Genomic DNA, 26,336 nt, shown 5'->3' on the forward strand with positions numbered 1-26,336 from the left:
ACACAAACCTCTTTAAATCTTGTAAGAGCAAGACTTTTTGGCATTGTTGTCTAGTTTTTAATACTACTTGAGCAAAGTGGCCTTTTCTCTCTGCACTGTTTAAGCATCCACATTGCATTGTTTGTTTTGATAGAATTGATCTTTGAATATGCTGGGAATTTAATAAGGAAGTGCCAGCCTTACTTATCATCCACATACAGAAGTGGTTTTGTTACCTTTTGATTGTTTTATGGTTTCATCATTAACTCGTTTGACTTGCAATCTCTTTATTTTAAGGAGAGAAGAAGCTGATGACCCCGAGCATTTCACCTGCCAGGTTGATGGCCAGTTTGATATAACCTTGTCAAGCCAGAGGTGAGAGTCAGAAGAATTCAGGGAGCATACAGGGGCCACATGAATGGTCAAAAGGTCATTCAGCTGCCTGGGAATGTGCTGATAACTTTCACAACACCACTTTCTGAAGAGGTCATTGGTCTGCATCAGAAAGCTTAGATCCCTTGTGGGTCTGTAGTCTTTTTTACATTTAAGTAATACAAGTCTGATCCCTCATAGTTTTGTTTTCTCTTTCCATTTTCTGCACTAAGGGAGGGGAGAGGGCAGGGGGGTTGATCTGCAGGACACTGGGCTGACAGCGAGGCCAGCTTCAATAAGAGCACAGACACTGTGGCATCAGGAAGGGCAGTGAGACAGGCTGGAGACAGGCTGTTGTCAGACTGATTGAGACATGTGTCTGGGAGTAGTAGGAGAGGGTATTTTTCTTTTTCCTATTTTTCTCCAGATTCAAGTGAGATGCAGAATGAGTAGATTCATCAACCCGTGTGGTTAGAGGGTGTTTGGGGCTCCCATTAAGGAGTGTTAAAAATTGGAAATTGTCTCTGTTCTGTTCTTCAGACATAGATTGTTTCTGCCTTGGACCTTTTATCCAAGGTTTGCGGCAAGAGCCTTGGGGCCCTGTGCAGTGCACTGCAGCAGGACAAGCTAAATGCCTCCTTCTGACTCCTTGTTAGAGGTGGTTTTTCTGGAAACAGTTTATGCTGTTTTAAACTAGTTTTAAGCTGCAGGAATGTAAACTGTATGCTGTCATTTTATTCTGTAATTTGTAATCAACGCATTTCTGTTCCCAGACTTGAGGGTGAAGGTCATTCGAATTCTTTGTCGACTACTTATAAGGCTGTCTCCCTGCCTCTGACCTCTCCAAATGTAAAGCTGAATCTGACCAGTCCAAAAAGAGGCCAGAAGAGAGAAGAAGGCTGGAAAGAAGTGGTTAGAAGGTAAAGACTTCAATACTATATTTTAAAACTGTCTGTGAGCTTTTTAGCTTGTAAATTATTCTCAAATACAGAATGTCCAGCAAGATTAGATAATTTGAGAATTGACTTACAGGAAAATCTACCCCACTTCTTCTTGCAGTGCTGAGAAAATCAACTGCAGGCCTAATTTGTAGGAACTCCTTACTAACTTAATGTGAACATGACATAAATATTGTGTTTGGCATGAGAAAATAAAAGAAACCTGTGACTTTAGTGGAGTAAAGGATATGAGGACAAGATAAAAGGGGAAGGGAGCAGAGGGCAGTGAAAAGCTCTACAGCAGATGATTGCTCATGAACTAAAGGCAGAATGGATGTGAGCAGAAGAGAGGCAAATGATCCCTTCAAGGCCAAAATTCATTGTACTTTGGGCAGTGACCTTGATCACTGATTCAGTGGAAAACTGCGTTACCTGCCAGTGAGTGCTTAGAGATACAGTGAGATTTAAAGTTTTGCTGTTAAGCAATCTTTTCCTTTGAAAATGTACTGGGTTTTACTGTATGGCCATTAACAGCCCAGTATCTCTTCTGTAACCTTTATGTTGTCTACTGCTTGGAACTAGAATGATTGTCTGGCTTTGCTTTTTTTTGTTCCCTTTATCAAAAAGGAACACAGCATGAACATACCGGTGTCAGATGCTTTGGGTGCACTTAGGAAACCCTTCTGCTTTTGTGTTTTGCTGTGGCAATGACTAGATAGAATTTTAGGCTATGTGCAAAGAAGATAATTGTACGGAGGGCTTAGTGCATTTGGTTTAGTGGAAGCCACAGAGTGTTCTTAATAAAGGTTAAAAAGGCAGTTTAATATGACAATTTATGTTTTTGAAGTCTTAGAGTTGGTTTGATCTCTGCCTTTTGATGTGGTTACCAATGGGGCTCTCCAAAGTGACGCGGCCTTGCTGGGTGTGTGGTGGCAGCCTGGCCCCACCTGGGGAGTGGTGCAGGCAGGAACCCCTCAGACAGCCCTGAGCCCCTCTGACCGGGGCTGCTCCTGCTCTCCTGGGGCTTTCGAGTCTCTGGCTCAGCCCCAAAGTTCACGTGGGTGCTCTTGTGTGGGCCTTGGCAGTGTTCAGGACATGCATCCAGAACCTGCCTCTTTCCTGAGGAATGCCATCAGGAATGTTGCATTCAATGTTTTGCACGTGATGTTTGCTGTGCCCTGACTGATGGAAACGTGTCCTGCCAAAGAGCCTTGTTGGTGACTGTACACGTGTGGGTGCAGTGCCCAGGAGCTGCCTCTGCTAAAATCTTTCCTGCTCTCAACAAGAATTCTTCTTACCTCTCCCTGTGAGTGACCCCCAGCTAGAAGGGATGTCTGTCTAAGTAACCAATGTAAACATCCCTTCTGCCCCTGACAGGCAAGTGGGCAGAGTTTTGAAAGACCCTCCCCCCAGCAACACTCTGCAGCCAACACCAATTGAGCAATTTCAGCTGCAGAGAGGAGGGCGCTGCTGTTCCGGAGCAAAAAGGTACTTCTCGGGACACTTCTCTAGATCAAAACCATCAGCCGAGGGAGGGAGGGAGGGAGGGAGGGAGGGGAATGGCTGTGGATGCTGAGTGGGAGGGGACTGGGCACTGGGGTGGGCTCTCCTGGAAGAGAAATGCCTCCTTGAGTGGTTGCCAGAGGTCCCCAGTGGGCTGGGGTGGAAGCAGACCAAGGTGCAGTCAGGAGCCCTGTGTGCAATACAGGTGTTCTTGAAACTCTGGTTTGGGGAGGGAGTAACTGTGATGTCTGTCTTGAGAGGGGAGCCTTGGAAATGGAGGTGGGGAAGAAAACCCAAAGCATTAAGCAGCCTTGGGATAGAGCTGGGTGGATGCACTGAGGGTTCTGGGGATGGGAGGGGTTGTGGTGTGCTGTCCTGGCAGGAATGGCGGAAAGAAAAAACACCTTGGCAACATGAGGTGTTGCTTTAGAACATTTCCATGTGTTTAGATGTTTAAAATTAAATAGGTTTCCTCTAAGTCCTGTTAAGTGACAAACAATTCCCTGAGAATCAAGTTACTTACAAGTTTCCAGGACTGGAATAGCTAGGTGAAGCTGGCAGCTTTTCCACAGGGTGCTGGGACCTGTGACTGCTGTGAGTTCTGAAACTCTTTTGAATCCCCTCTGATTGTTCAGCATCGAGCCAGTGCACATCAATAGCAAGCCTGAAAGCAGCTTATGGGTGCAAGAGGTCTGACACACCTTAGAGTCTCAGCACAGTGGTGGCCCAGAGACCTCAGCTGAGGTCTGTGTGCAAGCAGAGCTTGTGTTCAGACACTTCCCAATACTGTGCGCTTGCTCTGACCCACCAGTACCTTGAGAATCAGGAAAACCCTGAACTGCCTGACTATGGTGACAGCATTGTGGCCTGCTTCTGCACGTCCAGGCTGCCATCACAGGGGCTTCCAGCAGCTCCCTAAATCACAGCACTGCACACCTTCACCCACCATTGTTAATGGTGGCACTGAACTTTCAGATCTTGAGGTCTGAAAGAGGTGGATACTAAAACGTTGTGGATGCAGGTGGTGTTACAAAGCTGATCACTGGAAAATCACCTTCTCCATAAACAGTCACAGTAGTTAAGCCATAGGCTTTTATAGTTGAAGCAGTGCTGCTTGTGTACATTCAGGTTGATAAGCTAAGGATTTGTCTTGCTTTGGAGAGGTACTCAAGATAAGATAAAATCCAAAAGGGGTTCTGATGTAGTGTGAGGCTTATATATGTCTTACAATAGTGGTGGAGTAAATGCTACTGGAGAATCCTTGTCAGGTACTGAGGATGGTGAGTAATTTGAGTGGGGGACTTTGAGGGAGGCTCCAAAGGGTGAAGAAAGGATCAGGAGAAAACCACTTACTGCCCTTAAGAATATTACTTCAACCATTGTCAGATAACAGAGGGTTTTTGTCTGTGTTTGAATGCATTTCACAGATTTCTGATCTTTGTGATATAGGTCAAAGAAATTATCAGTCCCAGCTTCTGTCGTATCTAGAATAATGGGAAGAGGTGGGTGCAACATCACAGCAATTCAAGATGTCACTGGTGCCCACATTGATGTGGATAAGCAAAAAGATAAGAATGGAGAGAGAATGATCACTATAAGGTACAGTATCTCAAAATGAAAGTCTTGAGTTAGTCCACAGTGTCATTTATTGAAAAGTTTATTTGCTTTCTAAGGCAGGATCTATTTAGCTTCTTTGTTCTAGAATAGAACATACATACCTGCTGCCAAGATACGCTGACAGTCAACTTCAAAGATAATCCTTAAGATACACAGAGGTCAAGCAATAACTTCCTTCAGTAAACTTACAATAGACTTACAGAGCAGTATAAGATTGAAGCTACTGAACATTGCGCAAAGCAGGGTTTCCTTTTGCAAAAGATAAATCTGTTTGTGTTTAATCTAGGGGTGGTACAGAGTCCACGCGATACGCAGTGCAACTCATCAATGCCCTTATTCAAGATCCTGCCAAGGAACTGGAAGACTTGATTCCCAAAACTCATATAAGAACACCTGCTTCGAGTTCCAAATCAATCCACGCAAACTTTTCATCCGGAGTCAGCACTGCGACTGCTTCCAACAAGAACTCGTTTCCTCTCGGAGCACCGCCCCTGGTCACATCGCAGTCATCAACACTATCTACTTTCCAGCCTCCTAACAAACTAAACAAGAATGTCCCAGCGAACGTGCGCTCATCTTTTCCAGTGTCTCTTCCTCTCGCTTATTCTCACCCTCATTTTGCCTTGCTGGCTGCCCAAACTATGCAACAGATCCGGCACCCTCGCTTACCTATGGCCCAATTTGGAGGAACCTTTTCACCTTCACCGAACACTTGGGGACCATTCCCAGTGAGACCAGTTAACCCTGGCAGCACGAACAGCTCTCCAAAGCATAATAGCTCGAGTCGTGTAGGTAGTCAGAATGGAAACGTTCTGCAGACGGAGTCTCCTGGGTTAGCTACGTCCAGTTGTCCCGTTACCGCCTCGTCTGCAGCTGCTTCCACCCAGCCTCTGTGTGTGACCAGTAACCGGACTCCCTCCTCGGTCAGGAAGCAGCTCTTTGCCTGTGTCCCCAAGACGAGCGCTGCAGCAACAGCCATCTCGACTGTGACGAGCACCTGTAGCACTCTGCCCTCAGCTTCCTCTGCCCCCCCAAACAACGGGCAAGTGCCCACGGCGTTTCTGCCGTCTCCTGCTCCGCAAGCGCAGCATTCTGCCCTGAAAGCGGACTCGTTCTCGGCTGTCTCCGCACCCAAGGAGAAGGTGTCGACCCCCGAGCAGCCGCCCACGAGCGCGTGCCCACCGGCTTCAGTCGCAAGCAGTTGCAGCGTGTCAGCCAGCAGCAGCTCAGGGGGCACCGAAACGCGCCCGGCGAGCAGCCCCGCCCCGCTCAGCAGCGCCCAAGATGAAATACTGCCAACCAGCATGGCCGAGATCAGCCCTTCCATGTCGATGCCTTTTTCATCCAGCTCAGAAACTGCTCCTTTAAGCTTAGCGTCGCCCAGGTCGGTTGTTGCAGATAATCAGGACAACAGTAACTTACCTCAAGTAGCTGTACCAGCACCTCGAGTTACTCACAGGATGCAGTCCAGAGGTTCTTTCTATTCAGTGGTACCAAATGCAAACCTCCATCAAGATCCTCAGTCTATTTTTGTTACGAATCAAGTTCCTTTAACACCTTCTCAAGGTCCACCTGCTGCAGTGCAGCTTTCGTCAGCCATGAACGTTATGAACGGTTCTCAGATGCACATTAACCCAGCAAACAAATCATTGCCTCCTGCCTTTGGGCCAGCAACGCTCTTCAATCACTTTAGTAGTCTTTTTGATAGCAACCAGGTGCCAGCTAACCAAGCATGGGGAGACTGTCCACTCTCTACCCGAGCAGCAGCTGACCCATCTTTCACTGTTCAGTCTACCTTTCTGAATAACTCTGTGCTAGGACATGTGGAAAACGTCCATCCCGACAACTCCAAGGCTCCTGGTTTTAGGCCACCTTCCCAACGGGTCTCAACTAGTCCTGTAGGTAAGTCATTAAGATCATGTTCTGGACAAAATTATTTCTTCAGCCATTGCACTTCAATCATCGTACTGATGGAGAAGTAGTCTACAGATGACAGTTGGAGAACGCTCATGTAATGAGGAGGGGCTGTTTTTTCCAAGTGCTCTTAAAAATGCTGATGATTTTTTTTTTCTTCAGCTCTTCCAGGCTGTTAGGTGTTGGGAAGATTGCAAGTGTTGCATTGCTTGTCCTCTGTGTGAGACAGGAATGCTCCCACCTGCTTGTAGCGTAGCATCAGTTTTAGGTTTTGGGTTGGAATGGAGCAATGTGGGCTGACAGCAAACCTGAGGACTCGTGGAGGTTCCAGCTGCAGCAGTGACTGCATGCAGGTGCTCCATATTGTATGTGAGACTCCAGCTTGACTCAGTGAGGGTAAACTCTCTGTGCCTTCTGGTTCTTGATATGGTTCTGGGATTTTTAATAAGCTTACTTTGTGGAGCTTATTGGTGTGCTACTGCATGGGGTGTTTTATTCAGAAGTTCAGTATAGCAGTACTAGCACATCTGGATTTGTTTGAAATGGGTTAGGAACACTGACACTGAGCTCCCTGCCATTGCTGTGCTCTGCCTGCAGGATTTTTATCTTCTCAGTGTTCAAACTAGGTTGCAGACAACCAGCTGCACCCATTTGGTTGGAAGGGACCCTCAAGAGATCTATTCTGTGCCACCCCTTTGTCCTTGCCATGGTGGCTGTGGGGTGCCCTGGAGCTGACTATCTGGAGAGCCTTGCTCTGGAGACATCCTTGCCCACACAGTGTGTGTTGGGTATTTGGGCTAAAGCAGGACTTGAATGCTGGGCTGAGACAAGTCAAGTAGTTTGACTTTCACATTAAAGGAGAAGGGAGCATTTGGAAGATGTGATGGTAAGGAAAGAAGATCTTCACCATTCCCTTTCCTCTCAGTTGACTGACAAATGTGCAGGACTTCTGCAAACCAGAGCGCTTCTCTCTGATGGGCTTTAGCCACAAAACTGGGGTGTTTGCTATGCCTGTAGTTTTCTTAATTATTAAATTTGGGCTGTATAGCTCTGCAAAGCAAGGGCACACCTAGAACTCTGTGCCACATCCAGCCTCAGTGTGGTAAGCAGAATCAGATGTGTAAGATGATCAGAGACTGTTAATAAAGAGCTGCCAGACCCCCAGCAGGCTCCAGAACCACTTGACTGACAATGGCTCAGCTTTTCCTCTGCTGTGCTCTAAACTGGGGTTGGCTATTGCTGAAATAATTCCTGGGAAAGGAAACTTATGGCAAATGGGATCTGCTGGTTTCCCTGACGATGGCATCCTGCATGTGCAAACATGGGTGACTGGAACTTCACACAGCAGCAAAGTATTTTGCTGTTCCCTTATGTTAAGATCATCTGTTTGTAATGGGGGAAAATTTCTTATATGTCTACTTTATATATCCTTTTATACTTTATATATCCTTAAGTGACTGTAAGTATTTAAAAAACAGTGTAAATCTGTTTCTGTCCTTAAAAAGGTTAGATAGATAGCCAAGGAAAGCTCACACAGTTGACTTTGGGGGAGATACGTGTGAAGTTCTCAATTGAAGCCCAAAAATATTTGGACAGAACATACTTTTCCCGAGTTAGGATTTGATTAGGGTATTGCAAAGGGAAGAAAAATTGCAAATAGGTAGTGTGCTGCTAAAATTGTCTGGCAGGAGGTGACTGATTAGTCAGGTCCTTAGTTGATTCATTTAATGTCATTTTACTTCATGCTGCTTCTGATCACCTTTGTTTCAGAATCTAGATGTCCCAGGAGTGGGGGTTAAGGGAGCCTGGGGATGTTTGGCAGGCGTGATAGAGAGGAAGGAGCGAGTCCAGGAGGCTGAGGACTTCTGTGTTGCCTTCCCTCAGAGCTGAGTATGGTCTGTCCACCCCTCTCATTCCTCAGCTTGTCCCAGGGACGGCCTCCAAGGTCGGCAGAACTGGGGACTTCCATGGCTGCTTCCATAGGGCTTGGTGACAGGGTTCATGAGATTTTGGGAAGTGGGGAGAAGGGTCTGTCACTGCTCATGCTCTGGCCAGCAGCAGCACAATGGACAGGGAGCAGCCAGGACGTGGCCTGGCAATTCCATGTGGTCAGAGGGATTGGGAATGGCCTTGGAGCAGGTGGATACCCATCCTCTGATCTCGGCTGTGACCACACCTGAGGGAGCAGAGGTTTGCATTTTGTGCCTCTCTTGCACAGTTGGCCCATGGGAAATTTTTCCACAAATCAGCATTTCTAAGGGATCACGTCTAAACTGATTTGGTGAAGATTTAACATAGTTTGGCTGTGCACTAAACCAGCTTTTTCTTAACAAGTTCTCACTTCAGAGTGGAGTTTGGGTAGTCTGATTTTCCTGTTCATGCGTGAGCTCAGCTGCAGGTCGAGTTTTCTCTGGTTCACCAGTTCCTTTGAGGCACAGATATCTCTGCAGATCTCACTGGCTGTGGATCCATTCTGGAAATGGCCCAATTGTCTCACATTTTTCGGTCTCTTGTCCTGGCAGTTTGCAGTTGAGGGCAGGCTTTGCCCAACCACGAGAGGAGGCTGTGGAGAAAACCAAAAGAAATCTACTTGTTACTTCTGTCGTCTGCATTTTAAGGAGTTTGAGACCTTGCTTCTTAAAAGGGGTCACAAACTTGAAACATGCCAGCTTAGGAAGCAGCACATGAGTATGGACCTGCGTGAAATGGTTGGACTCTGTTTCACACAGAGTGACCAGGTGTTGCAGCCCTTTCTCTGAAGGTGCAGGTAATGTTGCAGTAACCAACATCTGCCTAGGGTCTTTGATAAACTGAATTTTGAGCAGAGTTTGTGTGAGATCAGTACACTCCTCTCAAAAGCTCAGTTATGCATTCAGAGCACAATGAGGAGTTTGGGTTCATAGCCCGAGTAAGTGCAGAGTATGGAATTGCAGGAGATTTTAGGATTAGAAAACCTGATTTTGTTGGTAAGTACACAAACAGGAAGCTCGTTACTGCAGTCAGGATTTGGTAAGTTACTGTTCAGAATAGCTCTTTTTAATATTGAGTTAAGTTTTTCATCCACTTTTATGAAAGACAGGATAATGTTAAAAAGTGTTCTTTGTGACCTGACTCCTGGATTTGTGCATCTCTGGCTGTCAGGCTCCCTTCAGCCCCTGGAGCATATCCAGCAGTGCTGAAGTGGTCTTGACTGTTCAGTCATTGCACTGGACAAGCTGTATATCCAAAAGCTGTGCACCCATCAGCCCCCTGAGCCATCAAAAGACACGTGGGCATCCCTCTCCTGCAGGAGAGCTGCTTTTGTCACAATGCCTGCCTTGTTCTCTGTCTGGGAACCCAGCAGCGCCCATGGGCGGCAGCAGCTCTGTTAGCCGTCTGTGTGGGGCAGTTCCTGTGTGGTTTGCCAGCCAGCTGGCAGTTTGTGTTTTGGTGCGTGGTGGGATCAGTGCCCAGGGGGGCCTTTTGGCTGCCAGGTTTGTGGCCAGAGTGTGCAGGCAGTGGCTCCACAGCAGATGCCCAGCGAGGGCCCTGGGCTGCAGGTGCTGCTGTCAGCTCGTGCCTGAGTCCTGTCCTGGAGCCAGGCTGCAGCTCCAGACAAACTCAGCTCAACCACACTGCAGTCACAGGCACTGGCATCCTCCTCAGAGCCATGGGGTTTGTGCTGTGACAAACCCAGGAAGACAGACTCCCACGCTGGGAATTCCTCAGCTAAGCAGCCCACGTTCCAGCAGCAGGGGGATGTGTTTCTCCTTGGCTATAGGGGAGACTTCTCTTTTTAACCTTTGGGCTAGTGAGAAAAATACCTCCAACAACTCATTTCTGTCCATGTGAGCAGGTTGGATCTGGCACTTCTGGAAGGAGTAAATCAGGTGGACTTGGTTGATAATACTGGGGGAAAAGATGTGGCTTTCAGGAACTATCCAGGCACAGAAAGGTGCCCCTCTAGTTTCTGACCTACGGTACTCCCTGGCAGCATTGCTGTTTGGGGTGGGGTGTGTGTAGATATAACCTTTAACCTCACTCTGCAGCGACATAGGCTGGTCCTGGTTGTGGTCATTTTAAATGTTTAAATGGTTTTGAAACTAATCTTGTTTAATAGGCCCTTGAAACTAAACCCTAAACTCAGGTGAACATACGGCCATGCCCATTTCTGCTTTCAGGTAATAAGGTGTGATAAGAGCTTTTACAACATTTTGGAAACATACTTAAAAGCTTTGGCTTATTTAAAAAAAAAAAGTGTAGTTCACCCTTGCTAGTAATTTTTGTGGAACTTTGAACTCTTTCTCCATCTCTCTCTTCCTCTCACATGTCCCTGGAGGAAGCAGCCCCCTCCCCTGGTGCTGTGCCACACCAGCCCTGTCTCTGTGGCCACAGCATGCTCTGACTGATATCTACATGGAGGTACCTATGGGATGGCAAAGCCCATCCTGCAGAGAACTGCTTCCCTGGTGCTGGATTCCCCTGGGACTTTCACAGAGCCCTGGATCCCTGTTGGATTTGTGTGGCTTTTTGTAAGCAAAGATCGTGGCCACTCCCAGCTTTCCTGCTCTGCCCTCCCTGCTAAGATCATTTTCTTTCAGTGACCAAAGGGATGGCTGTTTTTGTTAAAACTTGAGGCCAAACCGGAGAGCCTCCAGAAATGCCTCTGCGGTTTCTAAGTGAGAATTGTGCACCTGTAAAATGACCTTACCATGTGCAGATGCTCCAAAAGGTGATGAGATGCTTTAATTATATTTGGAGCACTAGCTTTCTCTGGTGCTTTGAAGCAGATTCCCAAAGAGAGATATTTAATCAAATTTATGTTTATTTCAGGCTTACCCTCTCTAGATCCATCCAACAGCTCTACAACTTCTTCTTCAGGTCCTTTGACAGGCTTTTCAGCAAACATACAAGGAGCACGGGTTTACCTTCAAGGGCCAGCGCCTGTTGGGACTCCCAGCTTTAACAGACAGCATTTTTCACCACATCCTTGGACAAGCGCAACAAATTCATGTAGGAACTTCATGGGTCTGTCTTAGTTAACTATAAATTCATAGCTATTGTCTTTAGTAGATTTCTAACTTGAGGGGAACTTACCCAGTAATGCACAAAATGCTTTCCAATTGCTTTTTAGCAGCTGTGAGGATGGCGTGCAAATCCCAAGCTGTGCTATTTTGTGGGGTTTTTCCCATGCCACTGGTTCTGGTAGCATTACTAAAGGCGTATTTGGGCAAAAAAAAATGAGTCATTGTAGGCTCTTGAGAGGAGAGGGCATGAAGCTGTGGGGAAGTGGAGGTGATTACGCCAAGCTAAAGATTCCCCTCTAAGTAGTACAAGTGCAATATTAGGTGAAAATGTCATGTTTGCCATGGTTTAAAGTTAGACTTGCCTTTTTTCTTTTTTCCTTTTCTTTTTTTCTTTTTTTTTTTTCTTTAATTGGGATCTGGAATTATACTTAAAATGTTCCAAAATCTGTATGCATCATCCAAGGGAACAGTGGGTTTTCCTCCTAATGGAAAGAACATGGAAGTAGCATTACAGAAAATATGGGTCTTTGATTCAGAATCTTAGCTGAAGAGGTTTTTCATGTCACTGCATGCAACTTCATTGCCACTCTGAGTTTAAGAACCAAAATGTTTCAATGAGTGCTCAAAGGAAGTTGGATTTCCCAAGGAGAGTCAGTGACGCTTCTGAAGTTGGCGGGACTTTATACTCATGGGTCACACCTGTGCCTTTGGGAAGCTGTCTGATTTCTCTTGTGCTGGAAGTGGTGGATACCAAAACCAGGCTGTTCAGATATTTATAGTATTTTGGCTGATGTTTTCACCTCTTCCTGAAACTCTTCCATGTTTCTTGTTCTTTCTTGTAATTAGTTTAGATACACTGCTATGTCATGAGAATATCATGATTCTGATGGCTGAAAGCATTTGTGTTATAATGTTGATTTTAGAGTTTAAATAATTCCTAGACAGAATTTCTGTGAAAGACTTGAAGAATGCTTTCCAAAAGAAAAAAAAAAAAAAAAGCCTTTAAAGCATTTTATCATTTGCTTTGAGATAAAATCGGGGAAATAATTGGGGTGGCATTTCTGCTTGCTACTTTGTGCGTTATTAAGCAAGAGAAATACTCTTTTCAGCAGGTGAATCTCCTATTCCATCAGTTTCCTCAGGATCATCTTCGCCCCTCTCAGCTGCTTCTGCACCTGCTAACTTGGGCCAGCCAAAAACGGGTAACACCAACCAGGATCGCAAGGTGCCCCCTCCCATCGGCACGGAGCGGCTGGCCAGGATCCGGCAGGGCGGCTCCGTCACCCCCACGCCGCTGGGAACCAACTTCACCGCGCCCGTGGGCCACAGCGGCATCTGGTCCTTCGGCGTCAACAGCGTGTCTGGTGAGTCCCCTGTGCCGGGACAGGCTGCCAGGGCCGTGTTGGAGGGGAGCAACATCCTGAGGGGACAGCTGGTGGCACTGGTGGGAGAGCACAGGCCAATAGAAGTGCTGTGGTTTCCCCTCCTGATGCTGGTGGATCTCACCCAGCCTGGGTCGAGTCACCAGGCACTTGTGGGCCTGAAATGGTGCAGAGACCTCACACAGAGCCCTCTGAATGATGCAGAGCTTAGAGTAAACAATTTCTATCTGTTAAGGGGGCTGTTTCCAGGCCTGGCTGTTGGTTTCTCCCTTGTTTTCCACTCACATTTTACAGTGTCAGCTGAGGTGCAGCTGATGTACCCAGGGACACAGAGCTGTGGATGCTGGGTTTTGCATTGATTTCCTCATGAGTCTTGAACAGTATGGGATAACTTCTGTTCCAGGCAGCCTTGGTTCCCAAAGAATGACTTGGGAACAGCTGAAGTTTTACATTCAGTTTCCTGGTAGTTGGATTTTGTGGAAAGGAGGAGGTGCAGCATTTGAGGTGTAGAGTGTTTCCATTGGTAATTTTCAATACAAACGTTCGAGTCCTGCATTTGTTTTATGCTTCAGAAGCCCTCCACACTTTGGTTAACTCCTGTCTCAGCATCGCTGTGTGTTTTCAAGGAAAGCTTGTCTGTGCTTACAGGTAGTGTTGGGAGCTCTGCTGGATTTTAGCCATTTGCAGTGGACATGTGGAACTCGCAGTTCGTGGTAGTCCCCATCTTCTCCTCCCTTGTCTGGACACCTGAGATCCCTCTGTGGCTGTGTGTTTTCAGGGCACCTTTGGGTGCCCTTAGGTGTGTGCAGCTGCTGAGTTCTACTCGAGTGTCTGCAGTGAATTTAATCAGCCATTTTTAATCTCGTTGCAGAAGGCTTGTCGGGTTGGTCTCAACCTGTCATGGGAAGTCATCCAATGCATCAGCAGCTGTCGGACCCAGGCACGTTTTCTCAGCATCAGCCAATGGAGAGAGATGATTCTGGAATAGTGGCTCCCTCAAATATTTTCCACCAACCTATGCCAAATAGTTTTGTGGATTTTTCTAAAGTAAGTTACAGAGAGTTGGATTTATGAAATGACCAGGGCCTGACTTTATTGCATCTCCTGTTCTGCCTGTTCACCCTGTGTGTGTATGCCTCTTCTGCCACTGCTCGTCACCCCAGTCCTGAACTTTCTTTCATCCCAGAACTGACCAGAAAAGGTGCCCAAGCCTGGAGGAAGGTCTAAAACAAGCAAGAGTTTGTAGGTTGCAGGTATTCTCTGGTCAGTAGCTGAAGGCCTGCATCACTGTCCAGTGTTTCGTCTCTCAGAAGCTCAGTCTCCTGGAAACGTTTCACACAGCTTGCTCAGCTCTTGAGGGTGATTACAGCTTTGCTTAATGCTTTCAGCACAAATCATGGCCACAATACCACACACCTTCCTTAGGGAAGTGGCAGGAGGAGAGGACTCCCAGCATGTTTCAGAAAGAGCCATAGCATGTGGTCTTGGTATCTGCATGGCAAAGCGGAGCCATTCAGACATAGGAAAGGAATTCTCATTGCAAAAAGCTGCTCTGTAACTTGCTCTTTGTGAACAGGCAGAATTATTTTAGATGGCCATTAGGAATTAGAGAAACCCAGTCTGGTTGGCTCAGTGCAGCCCTGTGTGCACTGTGGCTGTCCTGTGCTGCAGAGAGGAGGGAACCCTGAGGTCACAGTGTTCAGCTGCTGGCCTGGCTTTGTGGGCTTACCTGAAAACTCTGTGTGTGCTGCAGCCTCTGCTAGGTGTAAGTTCAGAAAAATGGCAAAGCTGTCTGGAATCTCCAACTCTGAAGTCCCTGTGTTCCATACTCTGCCCCGGTGTTCCCTGAAAGTGCTGAGATTCCTGCTGGTAGTGGAGCATTACCTATGGAGGTGACCTGGCTCAGTCTGGTGCTGCAGCCACCCTTCCCCATGTCCTTCACCAGTGCTCTCTTGTCCCCTCAGGGCCTGCCCATCTCCATGTACGGCGGCACTCTGATCCCCTCGCACCCCCAGCTGGCAGATGGCCCAGGAGGGCCCCTCTTTAACGGGCTCCATACTCCAGATCCCGCCTGGAATCCCATGATCAAAGTTGTCCAGAACTCAACAGAATGTACTGATGCTCAGCAGGTAGTGTGGCTGCCTTTTCCTGCCTGTGCTTTCCTGGGGCTTTATACGGTGCTGTGAAGCCCAGTTTTGGCTGGGTGACACGTTTGGTTTTTTCAGTTCTTTGGAATTGGGATCGAGATTGTTTGCACAACTTTTCCCTACAGTGTATGTGTGTGCGTGTGTTCATAAAATATCCATGGTGCTATTGGTACGAAACCTTCCAGGTAAAACAAACAGCATTTCAAGACTGCTCAGCCAGGTAATGGACTGTTACAAGTGAGAGGGTTTATATCCATACTCGTCACCTTGCAGGTTGTCAGTCAGACCTTGGCCAGAGCTGGAGAGCTCCTGCCTTTGGACAGTCTGGTTGTATTTTGAGGGAAGCCTTATGCTCGCCCTCAGTGGTGAAACACTGTTAAAGGAACCTTTATTTGTTTTTATAATAGATTTGTCTTTTTATTTCTTGCTGTAGATTTGGCCTGGCACCTGGGCACCTCACATTGGAAACATGCATCTCAAGTACGTCAACTGATTTAAGGGGGTCTGTCCTTTTTTAGCCTGGTTTGGGAATCTTTATGACCTTGAAGAACCCTGGGGATTTTTTTCATGTGCCTAACTAAGCGATTTTCTGTGGGCTGTAACGATGGAATCTCGATTGCCCGTTGTATAAGAACAAATTGACTTACCTATACAAACTGATTCTGTTCTCCAGTTAGTTTAGCCACTTCAAACTTAAAAATCAGACAAAACTAGTGCTTTTGGCTAAACACTACTGAATGCTCCTTGTATGCAGCAGAGAACTAGCTGATGACATGATTTCGACCTTTTAGGGTGGTAAATATCTGTATAATTGTTTACAGACTTAAAAGGAAAAGCTGAGTAAATTTCATGTCATATAGTGGCTCTACTTTATGTAGCCTGTATTAATGTGAAATATTTACCTGAATACTCAATAAAAGGCAAACAGCATTTATAGGTTGTGTGTGAGAATTTTGGAAAGGGCTTTATGTTGTTGTCCTCAGTAGCTGCTGCAGTGCCCGGTGACGAATCTCCCCAGGGTCACGTATTGAGCACGTGGGTGCAGTCAGGTTTGGGAGGGTTTGGAGCCACAGATGTCTGCAGAGTCCTTGCCCTGCCACTTGTGAGCCTTTTATTGCTTCTGTGTTACGTTTTTTTTTTTCCTTCTGGATTAGTTCTGCTGCTTCTGGCACTTCTGGCAGGTGGTCACCTGAAAGATCAGGTTTTGCTCAGGGCTGCAAAGGGCTGACAACAGGGACAGGTGAACGCAGGGTTCCTTCACCTGCCCAGACGTGGATCTTAGAGAAGTGCTTCCCATTAGAGGAAAATGTAATAGATTCAGTTCTAAGCTTCTTGTAATGCTGTAAATCTGCTAAGAGCTTCTCAAGTCCTTTCTGTGAGGAAGAAGAGGATTTTTGCACACTGCTTAAGATGAACATTAACTCCTGACCCAGTTCTCCACTTTCTGCACTTGGACTGTGCTTGGTTCTGCCTTTGCTCCAAAGCAATGCAGTAACTACACAGAATGTTTTATCCATTCCTTAAGTAGGAAACTCCACTGCAAATAGTGTCTAATCCAATGGATCAATCTCAGACCAGGTGGAGACTTCAGCTTCTTCCACCTTATCCAGAGAAGTCCTTACATGCAGCAGCAGAGTTTCCCCAGTAAAAGCCTAAAGAAGTACTGAAAACCCAAACTGCACAAGCAGTATCCATGTACCTCAGAAGCACTACTGGATGGTATATTCGGATATTTTTCTTGGTATTTGAGGATGAAATGGAAAAAAAAAACCTGAACTGCTGCTGCCCCAGTGGTAGTGCCAACAGCAAAGGAGATACACATACAGTCAGAGTCACAGAAAGGTTTGTGTTGGAAGTGGCCTTAAAGATCACCCAGTCCAACGCCCTGCTGTGGGCAGGGGACACGTGTCAGCAGCAATTGTACTGAAACAGTCAGTGTTGCGGTGCAGTAGGCGTGTGCTCGCAGGGGGAGGTGCAGGGGAGGGCTGGGGTGCTCACTTCTGTGGGTTCCTTGGCTGCAGCAAGCAGTGCCACCTCCTGCTGCCCCATCCTGGGGAGCCACTGTCTCCCCATCCTGGAGGGCTGCAGCTCCAGGGCGGGTGGCAGAGTCTACTCCATGACACCAGGGGCAAGACCCGGGATGGGGATGGGGCTGTTCCTGGAACAGCCTTGGCCACCCCAGCCCTGCCTCACGTGGGCAGCTCTTTGCTGCATGGGTCCCTTGCTGGGCTCTCCCCTGCACAGCTCCTTCCCTGAGGACATGGACACTTGCTCTGGGCGCCAGATCCAAGTGGCTCCAACAGCCCCCACTAAAGTGGAAACGGGAACCCCAAAGTTTTGTAAGGAAGATCCTGCTCGAAGTTCAGACCATCACTGCGCCATGGTTACAGGGGGGCACAGGCAGAGGTAGGGCCCTGTGCTTCTGGGGAGCGGGCTGGTGGAGTGCCAGGCGGCTGGTGAGTGCGGTGCTTGTCGCTCAGGGTGGGCTGGCTGGATCCAGGGAAAGCATGCCAGAGTCTGTGCCCACTTGAGTTCACCAGCCCTGGGGACAGGGCTCCCCTTAGACCTGTCCTCCTTCCCCCTTCTGACCCCCTGGGTCAGCCATTGAGCAGGTCCTTTTCCTAGCTGTTTGTCCTCAGGGAAGCATGTGCCTCATTCCTGAGCTGGCCATGTTTGGGTTGAGCCACAGGGACCCGCCCCGGCTCTATCCTGTGCCTTTAATTAAGGCGGGGCTGGGTAGGATGTTTGCAGTGCCCAGCGGGAGCTCCGGCTTCACTGACACTGCAAGCTGCAGCTGTGGGCTCCCTGGAGCTCCGGGCTGCAGGGAGGGATGGGCAGGGGACAGCAGGGTCACGGATGTGGCACACGGGCTGGTGTGACCTCAGGCGTTGCTGGCAGGCAGCTGGAGCACGGCGAGGAGGCAGCGTGTGCCCCGGGTGGGTGCTGCCCACCCAGCAGGCTGGAGGAGGAGGTGTCCCATTGAATCCAGTCGTTGTCCTCTTGCAGGGAGCAGCAGGTGGTTGGCTGAGACAGTGGGAATGGGTCCCCAGCGTGCCCACCATGGCTACCCAGCCCTTGCTGCTCCACCCTGGAACAGGGCGCCACACGAAGGTGTTGCTGCCTGGGCAGTAGGCTGGGGCCTCGCTGTGTGCCCCAGGGCTGGCCCTGCCCTGCAGACAGCACAGGGGTGGCCTGTGTTGGCCACCGTGGGGTAGCCCTTGGGAGGCTGGACCTCTGTGCTGCATCCTGCAGAGCTCCAGCAGCCTGAAGGGGAGGAATAACGTGGGGAGTAGCTGCTGGGCAGGATGGGTGTCACAGGCTGCCTTGTGGGAAGCCAGCTGTGGTGGCTCCGGAGCCAGCCGTGTCCATGAGCCGTGGCCGAGCACTGGGTCCCACCCCTGCTCTGGGCGGAGGTGCTCGGGGCGGGGGTGGCCAGGGCCGGCCGTGCCTGACAGCGCCCCCTGCTCTTGGCAGGTACCCGCATCATCTGCGACCGCAAGTTCCTGCTGGAGTGCAAGAGTTCACCCGCAGCCAGGACCCCTCCCTGCTGCCTGCCCCAGACCCCCGGTGTCACATCCCTGGCCCAGTCCAGCCTCGTCAAGCTGGAGGAGCTCAAGGAGCGGAATGAGAGCGAAGAGGCCGTGCCAGGTGAGCAGCCCGGGGCCCCTGCCCATGGAGCACCTGCCTGGGGCGTGGGACAAGGCGAGATCTCAGCCTGGCCCCAGTTCTAGCCCCTGCTCCCTTTGCCTGCCCGGGTCTGGCAAGCCAGCCCTACCCTAACCCTGTCCTGTATCCATCCGTGCCCTTGCAGATCAAGACCAGTTTGAGATGGACATCTCAGTTTCCATCTCCTCGTCTCCAGGCCATGGCTGGGCCTGTTCCTGGGCCTCGTGGAGGTGCTGGCACCGTGACCAGCTGGCTGCAGCCCTCTCTGATGCTGGGGATGGACGTGTGACACCTCAGGCTCTAGCACAAGTGGCTGGTGCAATTGCCTAGGAGCTCATGCTTGATCAATAAACACCGTGAAACCCCTGTGCTAACATGGTGTGTGTCTTTGTCAGGGCTCAGCGGGGTCCTCGCCCTCAGGGAGGGGAGCGGCACCAGGAGAGTGCAGAGGGTGACACTGCAGGTGGGGGGTGCTGAGGGCCTGAGGCTCTGTTCTCAGCTGTGGTGGAGGCAGCCGGTGAGGCCATCCTGTGAACGTGGGGAGAACAGCACAGTGAACACCTGCCTGGGCCTGTGTCTGTCCCCGAGGTCACCCAGGCCTCTTGGGTTCCACACTCAGCTCTGAGCAGTGCCAAGACAGCAGGAACCCAGATGGGAGCCAGGGCTGTGGCTGCAGCACAACTCCTGGCCGTGCCAGGGGCTGTTGGCACATCGCCCTCCCCAGCCAGCCTAGACCCCTCCCGCAGCAGGGCCGGGCTCTGGGGCTGCTCTAGGCCGCCCATTGCCAGGTAAGGGGCCAAGCTTTGCCAGCTCATCCAGCACACACGCACACACACACACAGAGTACTGCCTGCTCCAGCCAGGAGCTGGTAATTCTTCCCTCAACATCCTGTGGGCCAGAGCCCCGTGGCCAAGCCTGATGAAGCAGCCATGGCCTCACCCAGCAACCCCCTCCTGTCAGTGCCAGAACCCTCAGGCAGACTGTGGGAGGGGGCAGGTTGGTGCTGTTTATTAAACATAATGAATCGCCACTAAAATGTCGCAATGATTAAAATCCTCTTTTCCTGGATGAGGATTGGGAGGCAGAGGGGGTGCCCAGGCTCCCTCCAGCAGCAGGGGCCCTGTTCCTGCCGGCGGCCCTGGGCAGGGGCTGTCCCGCTCACAGTCCACAGCCCCGTCCCTGGTGTCAGGGCCCCTCCTGCTCCGGTTCGGTCACGGGCTCGGTCACGGGCTCGGTCACGGGCTCGGGCGCGGGCTCAGTGTCGGCGCTGCCGTCCGTCTCTCCGGTGGGCAGGGCCCGGCTCTCGGTGTCGGCGCTGCCGTCCGTCTCTCCGGTGGGCAGGGCCCGGGTCTCGGCGATGAGGCGCTTCACACCCACCATCCACTGGCTCACCTCGTTCACGTGGTCCACCATAAGCGAGCGGTGGATCTCATCAGCTGCATCCCAGTGCTGCTGCTGAAGCTCTGCCGGGACAGGGCATCCCGTCAGGGGCGCAGGACCCACCGTCCCGCGGGTGACTCTGCCCCAGGGCCTGCTGCTGGTGCGGCTGCAGCCCCTTCACCCCGTACCTTGCACCAGGAGGCTCATCCTCTTCCTCACTGGTGCCGACAGCTTCCCCTGAGCCCACGCGTCCTCCAGCACTGTCAGCCGCCGCCCGATGTCATTGCACACCTGTTTCTGGAAGCAGACGTGAGCTGGGAGTGAGGGGATGCGCCCCCACCAGCTCCGGCGAGCCCCCGGGCCAGGGGCGGCTCTCTTCCCCCCTCAGGTCTCCGGGAAACCGGCAGCCCCGGCCTGGCTGCCCCGGCTGCCGTCCCTCCTGCACCGCGGGGTCAGAGGTAGCGGGAGGGGCCACAGCCTCACCTGCACCGCGGCCCGGCAGGCGTCCAGGGCTGCCCGCAGCGGGGTAAGGACGGTGTCGGCGGACACACTGCACTCCTGCTCCGGGCACGCCGCGCTCGGCCGGCCCTCGGCCCGCGGGGCAGCGCCGACAGAACCCAGCGGGGGCGGCCCCAGCGCCCGGGGCGGCGGCGCTGTGGGGTCAGCGGGGGCGCCGGGCGGGTCCGGGGGGGCACCTGCAGGGCACAGGCGCCGAGCCCGTCAGCTCCGACCCTGCTGGCACCGGGCCCCGCAGAAGGGGGGCCCGGAGCCCCGGCTCCGCCGCCCCCAGCCCCGCGGCCGTGGGAGCCGGGCCGCGGATCCCGGCGGGAGCGGCCCCCGGGGCTCGGCCGGCCCGGGCGGGCAGGGTGCGGGACGGGCGGCGCATCGCGGGGCTGACCTGGGGGCGCCCCCGCGGGCGGGGCGGGAGCCCGGCGGGTGAGCGGGGTCCGGCGGGAGCCCCCGGCTTGCGCCTGCAGCCCGTACGAGAACTGGGGGGGGTCGTTCCAGCCGCGCTCCTGGTTCCCTGCGGCAGCGAAGGGCGCGGTGAGACCGGAGCAGACCGAGGAGCCCCCGCGTCAGGCGGGACCCCCCGGCACGTCCCTCCCGGCGCTCCCCGCACCCGGCACGGCCCCGGCGTCCCCCCACCCGCGGACCCCCGGAGGAGCCGATCCCGCAGGCGGCCCCGCGGCCCCGCCCGGGCAGACCCGCCCGGGACCGGGACCGGGACCGGGACCCCCCGCCCCCCCCCCCCGCACCGGAAGTGCCGCGCGCGCCCCGCGCCCCCTCACCCGGCTTCACGTAGGACTCCGCCATCCCGCCACGTCACGCCCGGCCCCGCCCCTTCCGGCCCGTGAGGCGGGAGGGGCGGGGCCGGGCCTGTCCCCGCCCCGCCGGGGGCCGCGCTCGGGGCCGGGGTTGGGGCCGGGGACTCCTCCCCGGCGGCTCCAGCCCCGGCCCCGGCCCGGCCCGGCCCGCTAAGGGCTGTGCAGGAGGGCCCGCCGGAGGCGGAACACCTCCAGGAAGGAGAAGAGTCCCCGCTTGCGGGCCCCGGCCCCCGCCCCGCCGCCGCCCCCCCCCGCCTTGGCCGCCCCGCGGGCGGCGTCCCCCGCGGCCGCCGGCCCGGCCCGGCCCCGGCCGGCCGCGCTCTTCGCCCTCGCCCCCGGCGCGGCGGCCACGAGGCACTTCTGGTACTGCACCTGCGGGGACACGAGAGGCGGCGCGGGGGGAACTCGGCGCCCGGGTCCCCCCCGTGCTCGGGGCTGGGCGCTCCGGCCGCGGAGCCGCCGGTGCTCACCATGCAGGCGGCCTGCACTGCCTCCGAGATGGTGCCGGCGTCGGGCTCGCACCAGAAGGCCGCGCACTGGAAGCGTCGCCCCGTGTCCACGATGAGCGCGAAGGTGTGCGCGTCCCGGCCCACCCCCAGGAAGGTCACGTACCGCACCTGGCACTCCCAGATGTGCGCCGCCTCCTCGGGCTCCTGCGGGGACCCCGCGGGCCCATCCACCCCTGGCCGCCGCCCGGGCGGCCCTGCCGCCCCCCGGCTCCGCTCTGCCGGGGGCAGCGCCGTGCCCGCCCCGGCCGCAGCCCGCCGTCCCCTCCCCACCTGCGCGGGGTGCACCCTCATGGCCGTGTCGGACACGTAGATGAGGGAGGGCGTCCAGTTCTCCCGCCCAGGGCGCCTCGTCAGCTTCTCGATGGCCTCGTTCAACACATCCATCCCTGGGGAGAGGGACACCCCATCCCACCGGCCCCGGCTGCGGGCAGGGGCCGCCCGGCGCCAGGGCACGGCTGCCCGGCCGCCCCACGGCACAGGGGGGGCTTCCTGGGCGTCCCCCAGCTGCGGGGGAGCAGCGGCGCTTACCCATGGCCCTGGGCACGGGCAGGCTGCCGATGTACAGCGCCTCGTAGGTCTGCATTGACTGCCTCACCGCTTCGAGGATATCCACTGTCAGGACGGGAGAGGCGGTGCTACCCCGGTGTCCCCCGCTGTGTCCCCCAATCCCCAAAGACCCCGGGGAAGGAGCCGGACAAGCCGGAGGGCTCTGGCTCAAAGGCGGGCTGTGGGCAGGGCGGGCAGCCGGCAGCGCTGGGGGTCGGTACCTTGCAGTGGCAGGTCCTCGGCAGAGATGGGCTCCAGCGTGGCGGCGCGGGGCAGCCTGCTGCTCGCTACAGCTCGCTCGGCCACGATCTGCAAGACACGGGCGTCCCGGAGCCTCCCGTCACCCCCGAGATCCCCAGGCCATGCTCACACCCTCCGGGGCCCCTTGGAGCATCCCACCTTGGAGCACATCTCATGCAGAGCCTTGGCGATGCCCTTGGCAGGCACATTGCAGTGGAAGACGTGACACTTGAGGACGCAGGTGTCCTTGTCACTGGCCACAAAGGCGAAGTCTCTGGAAGGACACGAGCCAGCCAGTAAGACCCCGACAGAGGCAGCCCCCTGCCTGTACCTCCCCCCAGCCCTGTGCCCCCTTACCTGTCCCTGCAGCCGTGGTGGCAGTCAGAAGGGAGGAGAGGGGACAGGTCACTGCTGGGGTGCCTCCCCCCAAGTGGGCAGAGCCACCCCCCTGGCCCCCAGCTCTACCCTCGCCCCCGGCACCTGCCGTTGTTGCAGCCAACACCCCAGACACGGATATTGAGGATGGGCTGGCGGTGGATGAGGCTGCGGTCGAGGGGGTCCACCAGGCTCATGGTGTCCTTCTTCAGAATCATCACTAGGTCCTGGCCCTGCACGGGGGCAGTGGTTCCCTCAGCCTGGCAAACAGCCTGGGCACCCCCAGCACCCAGCCCCTGTGTAGGCAACCCCCTTCCCCAGCAACCTACTCCTCCCCAACTGCGGGGTCAGCCCTGCCCTTCCCAGCTACCATTCCCATGGAATGTGGGGACCTACCCTGGCACTGTTCCCAAGGAACAGCCCTGTCAGACCCACCTGCCCTACACCTGGGACCATCAGATGGATGCCCTGTGTAGAGTTGGCTCTCCCACCTGCTCCCCTCCAGCTCGGTGCAGCCTCAGCAGCAGTGGCCCTGGGGTGGGAGCCTGCCTGGCAGCACCACCCCAGGCTCTTACCTCACCCTGGTTCTCCGCAGAGCCCTGGCCCTTGCTGTTGGAGAGCTGCTGGATGCAGTTGTTGACAGCAATGCTGCTCTTTCCAGGTGCCAGGTCCTCTTCGGGGATCTCCACCCAGCCCAGAGAGCGCACAGCAAAGCACTGAGCAGAGACACGAAGGGCTCCAGTGCCACTGGAACCTCCATCCCGCACCCCTCACTGTGCCAGAGTGGTCACCCCAGCTCTGGCTCCCATCCACGTCCCTGCCAGCTGCCACCCTCCTCCTGTTCTGCCAGCACAGCCCACGATGCGGCAGTGGAGCTGGCGGGTGCGGTACCTTGGAGCCGGGCTCTGTGCTGTGCTGGAAGTCATCTCCATGCCAGGACAGTGAGTGCCTGCAGAGGGATGGGGCAGTGAGGGGAAGCTCCCTCCGCCTGCTCCTGGGGCACCCAGGGAAGCATCAGGATGCCCTGGAACAAGCAGACCCCCATGCCACGAGCTGGGAAGCATCCATCGGGGTGCCCAGCACGGTGCTGTTGGTATCAGCACGGGGGCTGCTCTGGGGGGGAGCACCCCAGCACCCAGCGCTGGTCGAGGATCAGTGGTACCCCACAAACAAACCAGCAGAGCACAAGGGTGGGTGGCCCTACCTCCGGGACAGTGAGGCCATGGGGCTGGGAATGGGCCGGTCCTTTGCCGAGTGCTTTGCTGCAGAGCCCTGGCATTCCTGGGGGAGAGGAGGAAAGGGGTGACAGCTGCAAAGAGGCAGTCAGGAGGCTCCAGGCAGGAGCCCTCCCTCCCAGGACAGCAACAAGCTTGTGAGCATCTGGGGTAGTAGAGTCCAACTAGGATGAACCTCAGGATGGGGACTGCTGGAGCCTTTCAAGGGGCTTAACCCCAGACACGAATGGGCTGAGCAGGACTTCAGGGTCACACAGACAGGGTGCTCCAAGAGGAGGCTGGACCAGTCATGCCCAGAGGGCCCTTCAGCAGGATTCTGCCAGGGGTGGAATCCAACACCAGCCCTCACACCCCTGCCCACATTCCCTACCCTTCCCTGGAGTGTGTCCTCTCCATCAGCCTCCGTGTGCCCTCCTGGGCCGGTGGTGCGTGCAGGGTGCTGCCACTGTGTCGTGCCTGTCGGCACATGCCAGTAATAGGTACCCAGAGAGTCACAGATTTTCCTCCAGCTTGGGGGGAGGTCAGGGTCTGTCTCCAGACTCTGGTCGCTCCAGAGGTTGTCTGTGCAGAGAGAGTGTGTGAGATACGGAGCGGGAAGGAAGATCCCTCAGTTGCCCTGAGGAGCCAACAGCTTTGCCCAGCAGTGAAAGGGTCCTGCGGTGGCCTCTGGGTGCGTGGCTGGGCGCATGGGCCGGGAGAGGAGCCTGGCGAGGGAACGTGGCACGATGCCAGCAAGGCTGCAGCGGTGGCAGACCCAAGTGCAGGGAACTGTCTCGCTGGCTCCCGGAGGGACAGCGGAACCCCGGCACGGTACAGAGGGCAGGGGCAGCCAGCGCCTGCCGGGCCGGGAACCTTGCGGGGCACCCACGCTCACGCTTGGCCCGCGGCCGCCAGCCCAGTGGTCCCCCACCCTCGGCCGGGAAAGGGGCCGGGACAGACGCCGGGGTCCGGGCAGAGGATTGTGGCCGGGGGCTGCAGCCGGAGGGTGCGGTAGCCGTGGCCCCCGCACCCCCAGCCCTGCGCGGGCACCGACTCGAGCCCGTGGCGCAGCACGGCCGGAGCGAGCCCGGGCCCGCGGGGGCGACGCGCTCCGACCGGCCGGGGCTGTGGGGCCAGGCGGGGTTCCCGGGGGATGGGGGTCCCGGGGGTGGGAGGGTCGGGGTGCTCCGGCGGTGGGGAGACCGGGATATGGAGGTGCCCCTGGAGCCGGTGGGCTCCCGGCGACCTTGGCGGGGCGGGGAGCGGCGGGGCCGGAGCGGGCCGGGCGCCAGGAGCCCCGATCAGCACCGCGGACAGCGCCGGGCGCGGCCGCCGCTCCCACCCGCGGGGCCCGGCTCCGCCGCTCGGCATCGGCTCCGCACCGCGACCCCGCACCGCGACCCCGGCCCCGCACCGCGACCCCGGCCCCGCAACTCATCCCCGCTCCGGCAACCCGCCCCTGACCCCTCGGCCGCGCCCGCGCCCGCCCTGCCCGCCGCGCTGACCGTCGCAGTTGACCAGGACGATGGCCAGCATGTAGTCCTTGCCCAGCATGGCCCCGCCGCCCGCCCGGCGCGGCGCCCCCGCCGCCGCCTGCCCAGGCCCGGACCCGCGGCGGCTGCGGCGGGAGGGGCGGGACCGGGGCGGGCCGGGGGCGGGGGCTGGAGAGAGCCGGGGGGGCGCGGGGGATCGTCTGGACGGGGCTGGGGAAGGGGCGGGGGTGTCCGGGGCCCTTGGGGTGTGCCTCGGGGCAGAAGATCGGATCTTGGGGAGGGAAAGGGCTTTGGGGGCTGGAAAGGTTTTTGAGTGTGATAGACAGCAGTGCCAGGTCAGCCGCTTGTGCTCTCAGGTTCGTTCCCTTCCCCTCCATCCACTCTTAGGGTTCCTCCATTCCTTTCTCTGTCCCCACAGATTCCTCCCCACATCATTCCTCTCCACCCACGCTTATCCCATGTTCATTCTCCATTCATGCCCAGGTCTGGCCATTCCCCTCTGCCTGTGTCCAGCCTCCAGCAATCAGTGCTGAAGGCACCCAAATACTCGTGCTGGTTACCTTCCCCTTCTCACCAGGAGCCAAGAGCTGTGCATCTCCAGTTTGAGACTTTTTTTCCATTCTATCCTGTCTAATGCTCAGCACACAGGGACAGGAGCTCTAGAGACAGTTGTCGCACACCTGAATTCCCAATGGAGCTCCTTGAGTACTGCTCATGAAAAAGTTCTTC

The 26,336-nt window shown here is 54.8% G+C and overlaps 3 protein-coding genes across 11 annotated transcripts in view; 1 reads left to right on the top strand and 2 right to left on the bottom strand.

Moving 5' to 3' along the window:
- The window catches only part of ANKHD1 (ankyrin repeat and KH domain containing 1), a 99,370-nt gene extending 80,472 nt beyond the window's left edge, over nucleotides 1-18,898 (top strand). For 2 of the 9 annotated variants that reach the window (XM_066197559.1, XM_066197568.1), the window contains 11 exons: nucleotides 277-354; nucleotides 1,125-1,271; nucleotides 2,667-2,777; nucleotides 4,242-4,391; nucleotides 4,696-6,311; nucleotides 11,136-11,315; nucleotides 12,439-12,693; nucleotides 13,583-13,758; nucleotides 14,676-14,840; nucleotides 18,333-18,506; nucleotides 18,670-18,898. In XM_066197559.1, coding sequence (XP_066053656.1) covers nucleotides 277-354; nucleotides 1,125-1,271; nucleotides 2,667-2,777; nucleotides 4,242-4,391; nucleotides 4,696-6,311; nucleotides 11,136-11,315; nucleotides 12,439-12,693; nucleotides 13,583-13,758; nucleotides 14,676-14,840; nucleotides 18,333-18,506; nucleotides 18,670-18,813 — 3,196 coding nt within the window. In that variant the 3' untranslated portion in view covers nucleotides 18,814-18,898. Of the gene's footprint in view, nucleotides 1-276; nucleotides 355-1,124; nucleotides 1,272-2,666; nucleotides 2,778-4,241; nucleotides 4,392-4,695; nucleotides 6,312-11,135; nucleotides 11,316-12,438; nucleotides 12,694-13,582; nucleotides 13,759-14,675; nucleotides 14,841-15,291; nucleotides 15,789-18,332; nucleotides 18,507-18,669 lie in introns of those variants that run through there. The other 7 variants (XM_066197562.1, XM_066197560.1, XM_066197561.1 and 4 more) reach the window with 7 other exon arrangements.
- A 612-nt stretch (nucleotides 18,899-19,510) lies between these two features.
- SRA1 (steroid receptor RNA activator 1) lies at nucleotides 19,511-21,304 on the bottom strand. Its single transcript, XM_066197598.1, has 5 exons — nucleotides 21,195-21,304; nucleotides 20,804-20,929; nucleotides 20,389-20,600; nucleotides 20,094-20,202; nucleotides 19,511-19,988 (listed from the first exon to the last, which is right to left on the bottom strand). Exons 1-5 carry the CDS (start codon nucleotides 21,217-21,219, stop codon nucleotides 19,711-19,713), a joined length of 750 nt encoding a protein of 249 aa, XP_066053695.1. The 5' UTR covers nucleotides 21,220-21,304; the 3' UTR covers nucleotides 19,511-19,710.
- On the bottom strand, nucleotides 21,303-25,743 carry APBB3 (amyloid beta precursor protein binding family B member 3). Its single transcript, XM_066197607.1, has 12 exons — nucleotides 25,620-25,743; nucleotides 24,506-24,696; nucleotides 24,105-24,181; nucleotides 23,792-23,849; nucleotides 23,476-23,616; nucleotides 23,006-23,133; nucleotides 22,883-22,888; nucleotides 22,685-22,799; nucleotides 22,507-22,594; nucleotides 22,268-22,351; nucleotides 21,701-22,125; nucleotides 21,303-21,602 (listed from the first exon to the last, which is right to left on the bottom strand). Exons 1-12 carry the CDS (start codon nucleotides 25,666-25,668, stop codon nucleotides 21,381-21,383), a joined length of 1,584 nt encoding a protein of 527 aa, XP_066053704.1. The 5' UTR covers nucleotides 25,669-25,743; the 3' UTR covers nucleotides 21,303-21,380.
- Between the last annotated feature and the right edge of the window lie 593 nt (nucleotides 25,744-26,336).

This window comes from Chamaea fasciata, unplaced genomic scaffold (assembly GCF_029207755.1).
Source record: "Chamaea fasciata isolate MVZ Bird 193981 ecotype frontalis unplaced genomic scaffold, bChaFas1.0.hap1 SCAF_15, whole genome shotgun sequence".
Lineage (NCBI taxonomy): Eukaryota > Metazoa > Chordata > Aves > Passeriformes > Sylviidae > Chamaea > Chamaea fasciata.

Excerpts from the sequence above, each read along its gene's own strand:
- SRA1 (XM_066197598.1), bottom strand. The coding sequence starts at position 21,219 with ATGGCGGAGTCCTACGTGAAGCCGG. Across the intron at positions 20,930-21,194 it reads GGAGTCCTACGTGAAGCCGG|GGAACCAGGAGCGCGGCTGG; the intron begins GTGAGGGGGCGC and ends TCGCTGCCGCAG. Across the intron at positions 20,601-20,803 it reads GCCCGCGGGGGCGCCCCCAG|GTGCCCCCCCGGACCCGCCC; the intron begins GTCAGCCCCGCG and ends TGTGCCCTGCAG.
- APBB3 (XM_066197607.1), bottom strand. The coding sequence starts at position 25,668 with ATGCTGGGCAAGGACTACATGCTGGCCATCGTCCTGGTCAACTGCGAC. Across the intron at positions 24,697-25,619 it reads CGTCCTGGTCAACTGCGACG|ACAACCTCTGGAGCGACCAG; the intron begins GTCAGCGCGGCG and ends CTCTCTGCACAG. Across the intron at positions 23,850-24,104 it reads ATGGCCTCACTGTCCCGGAG|GCACTCACTGTCCTGGCATG; the intron begins GTAGGGCCACCC and ends ATCCCTCTGCAG.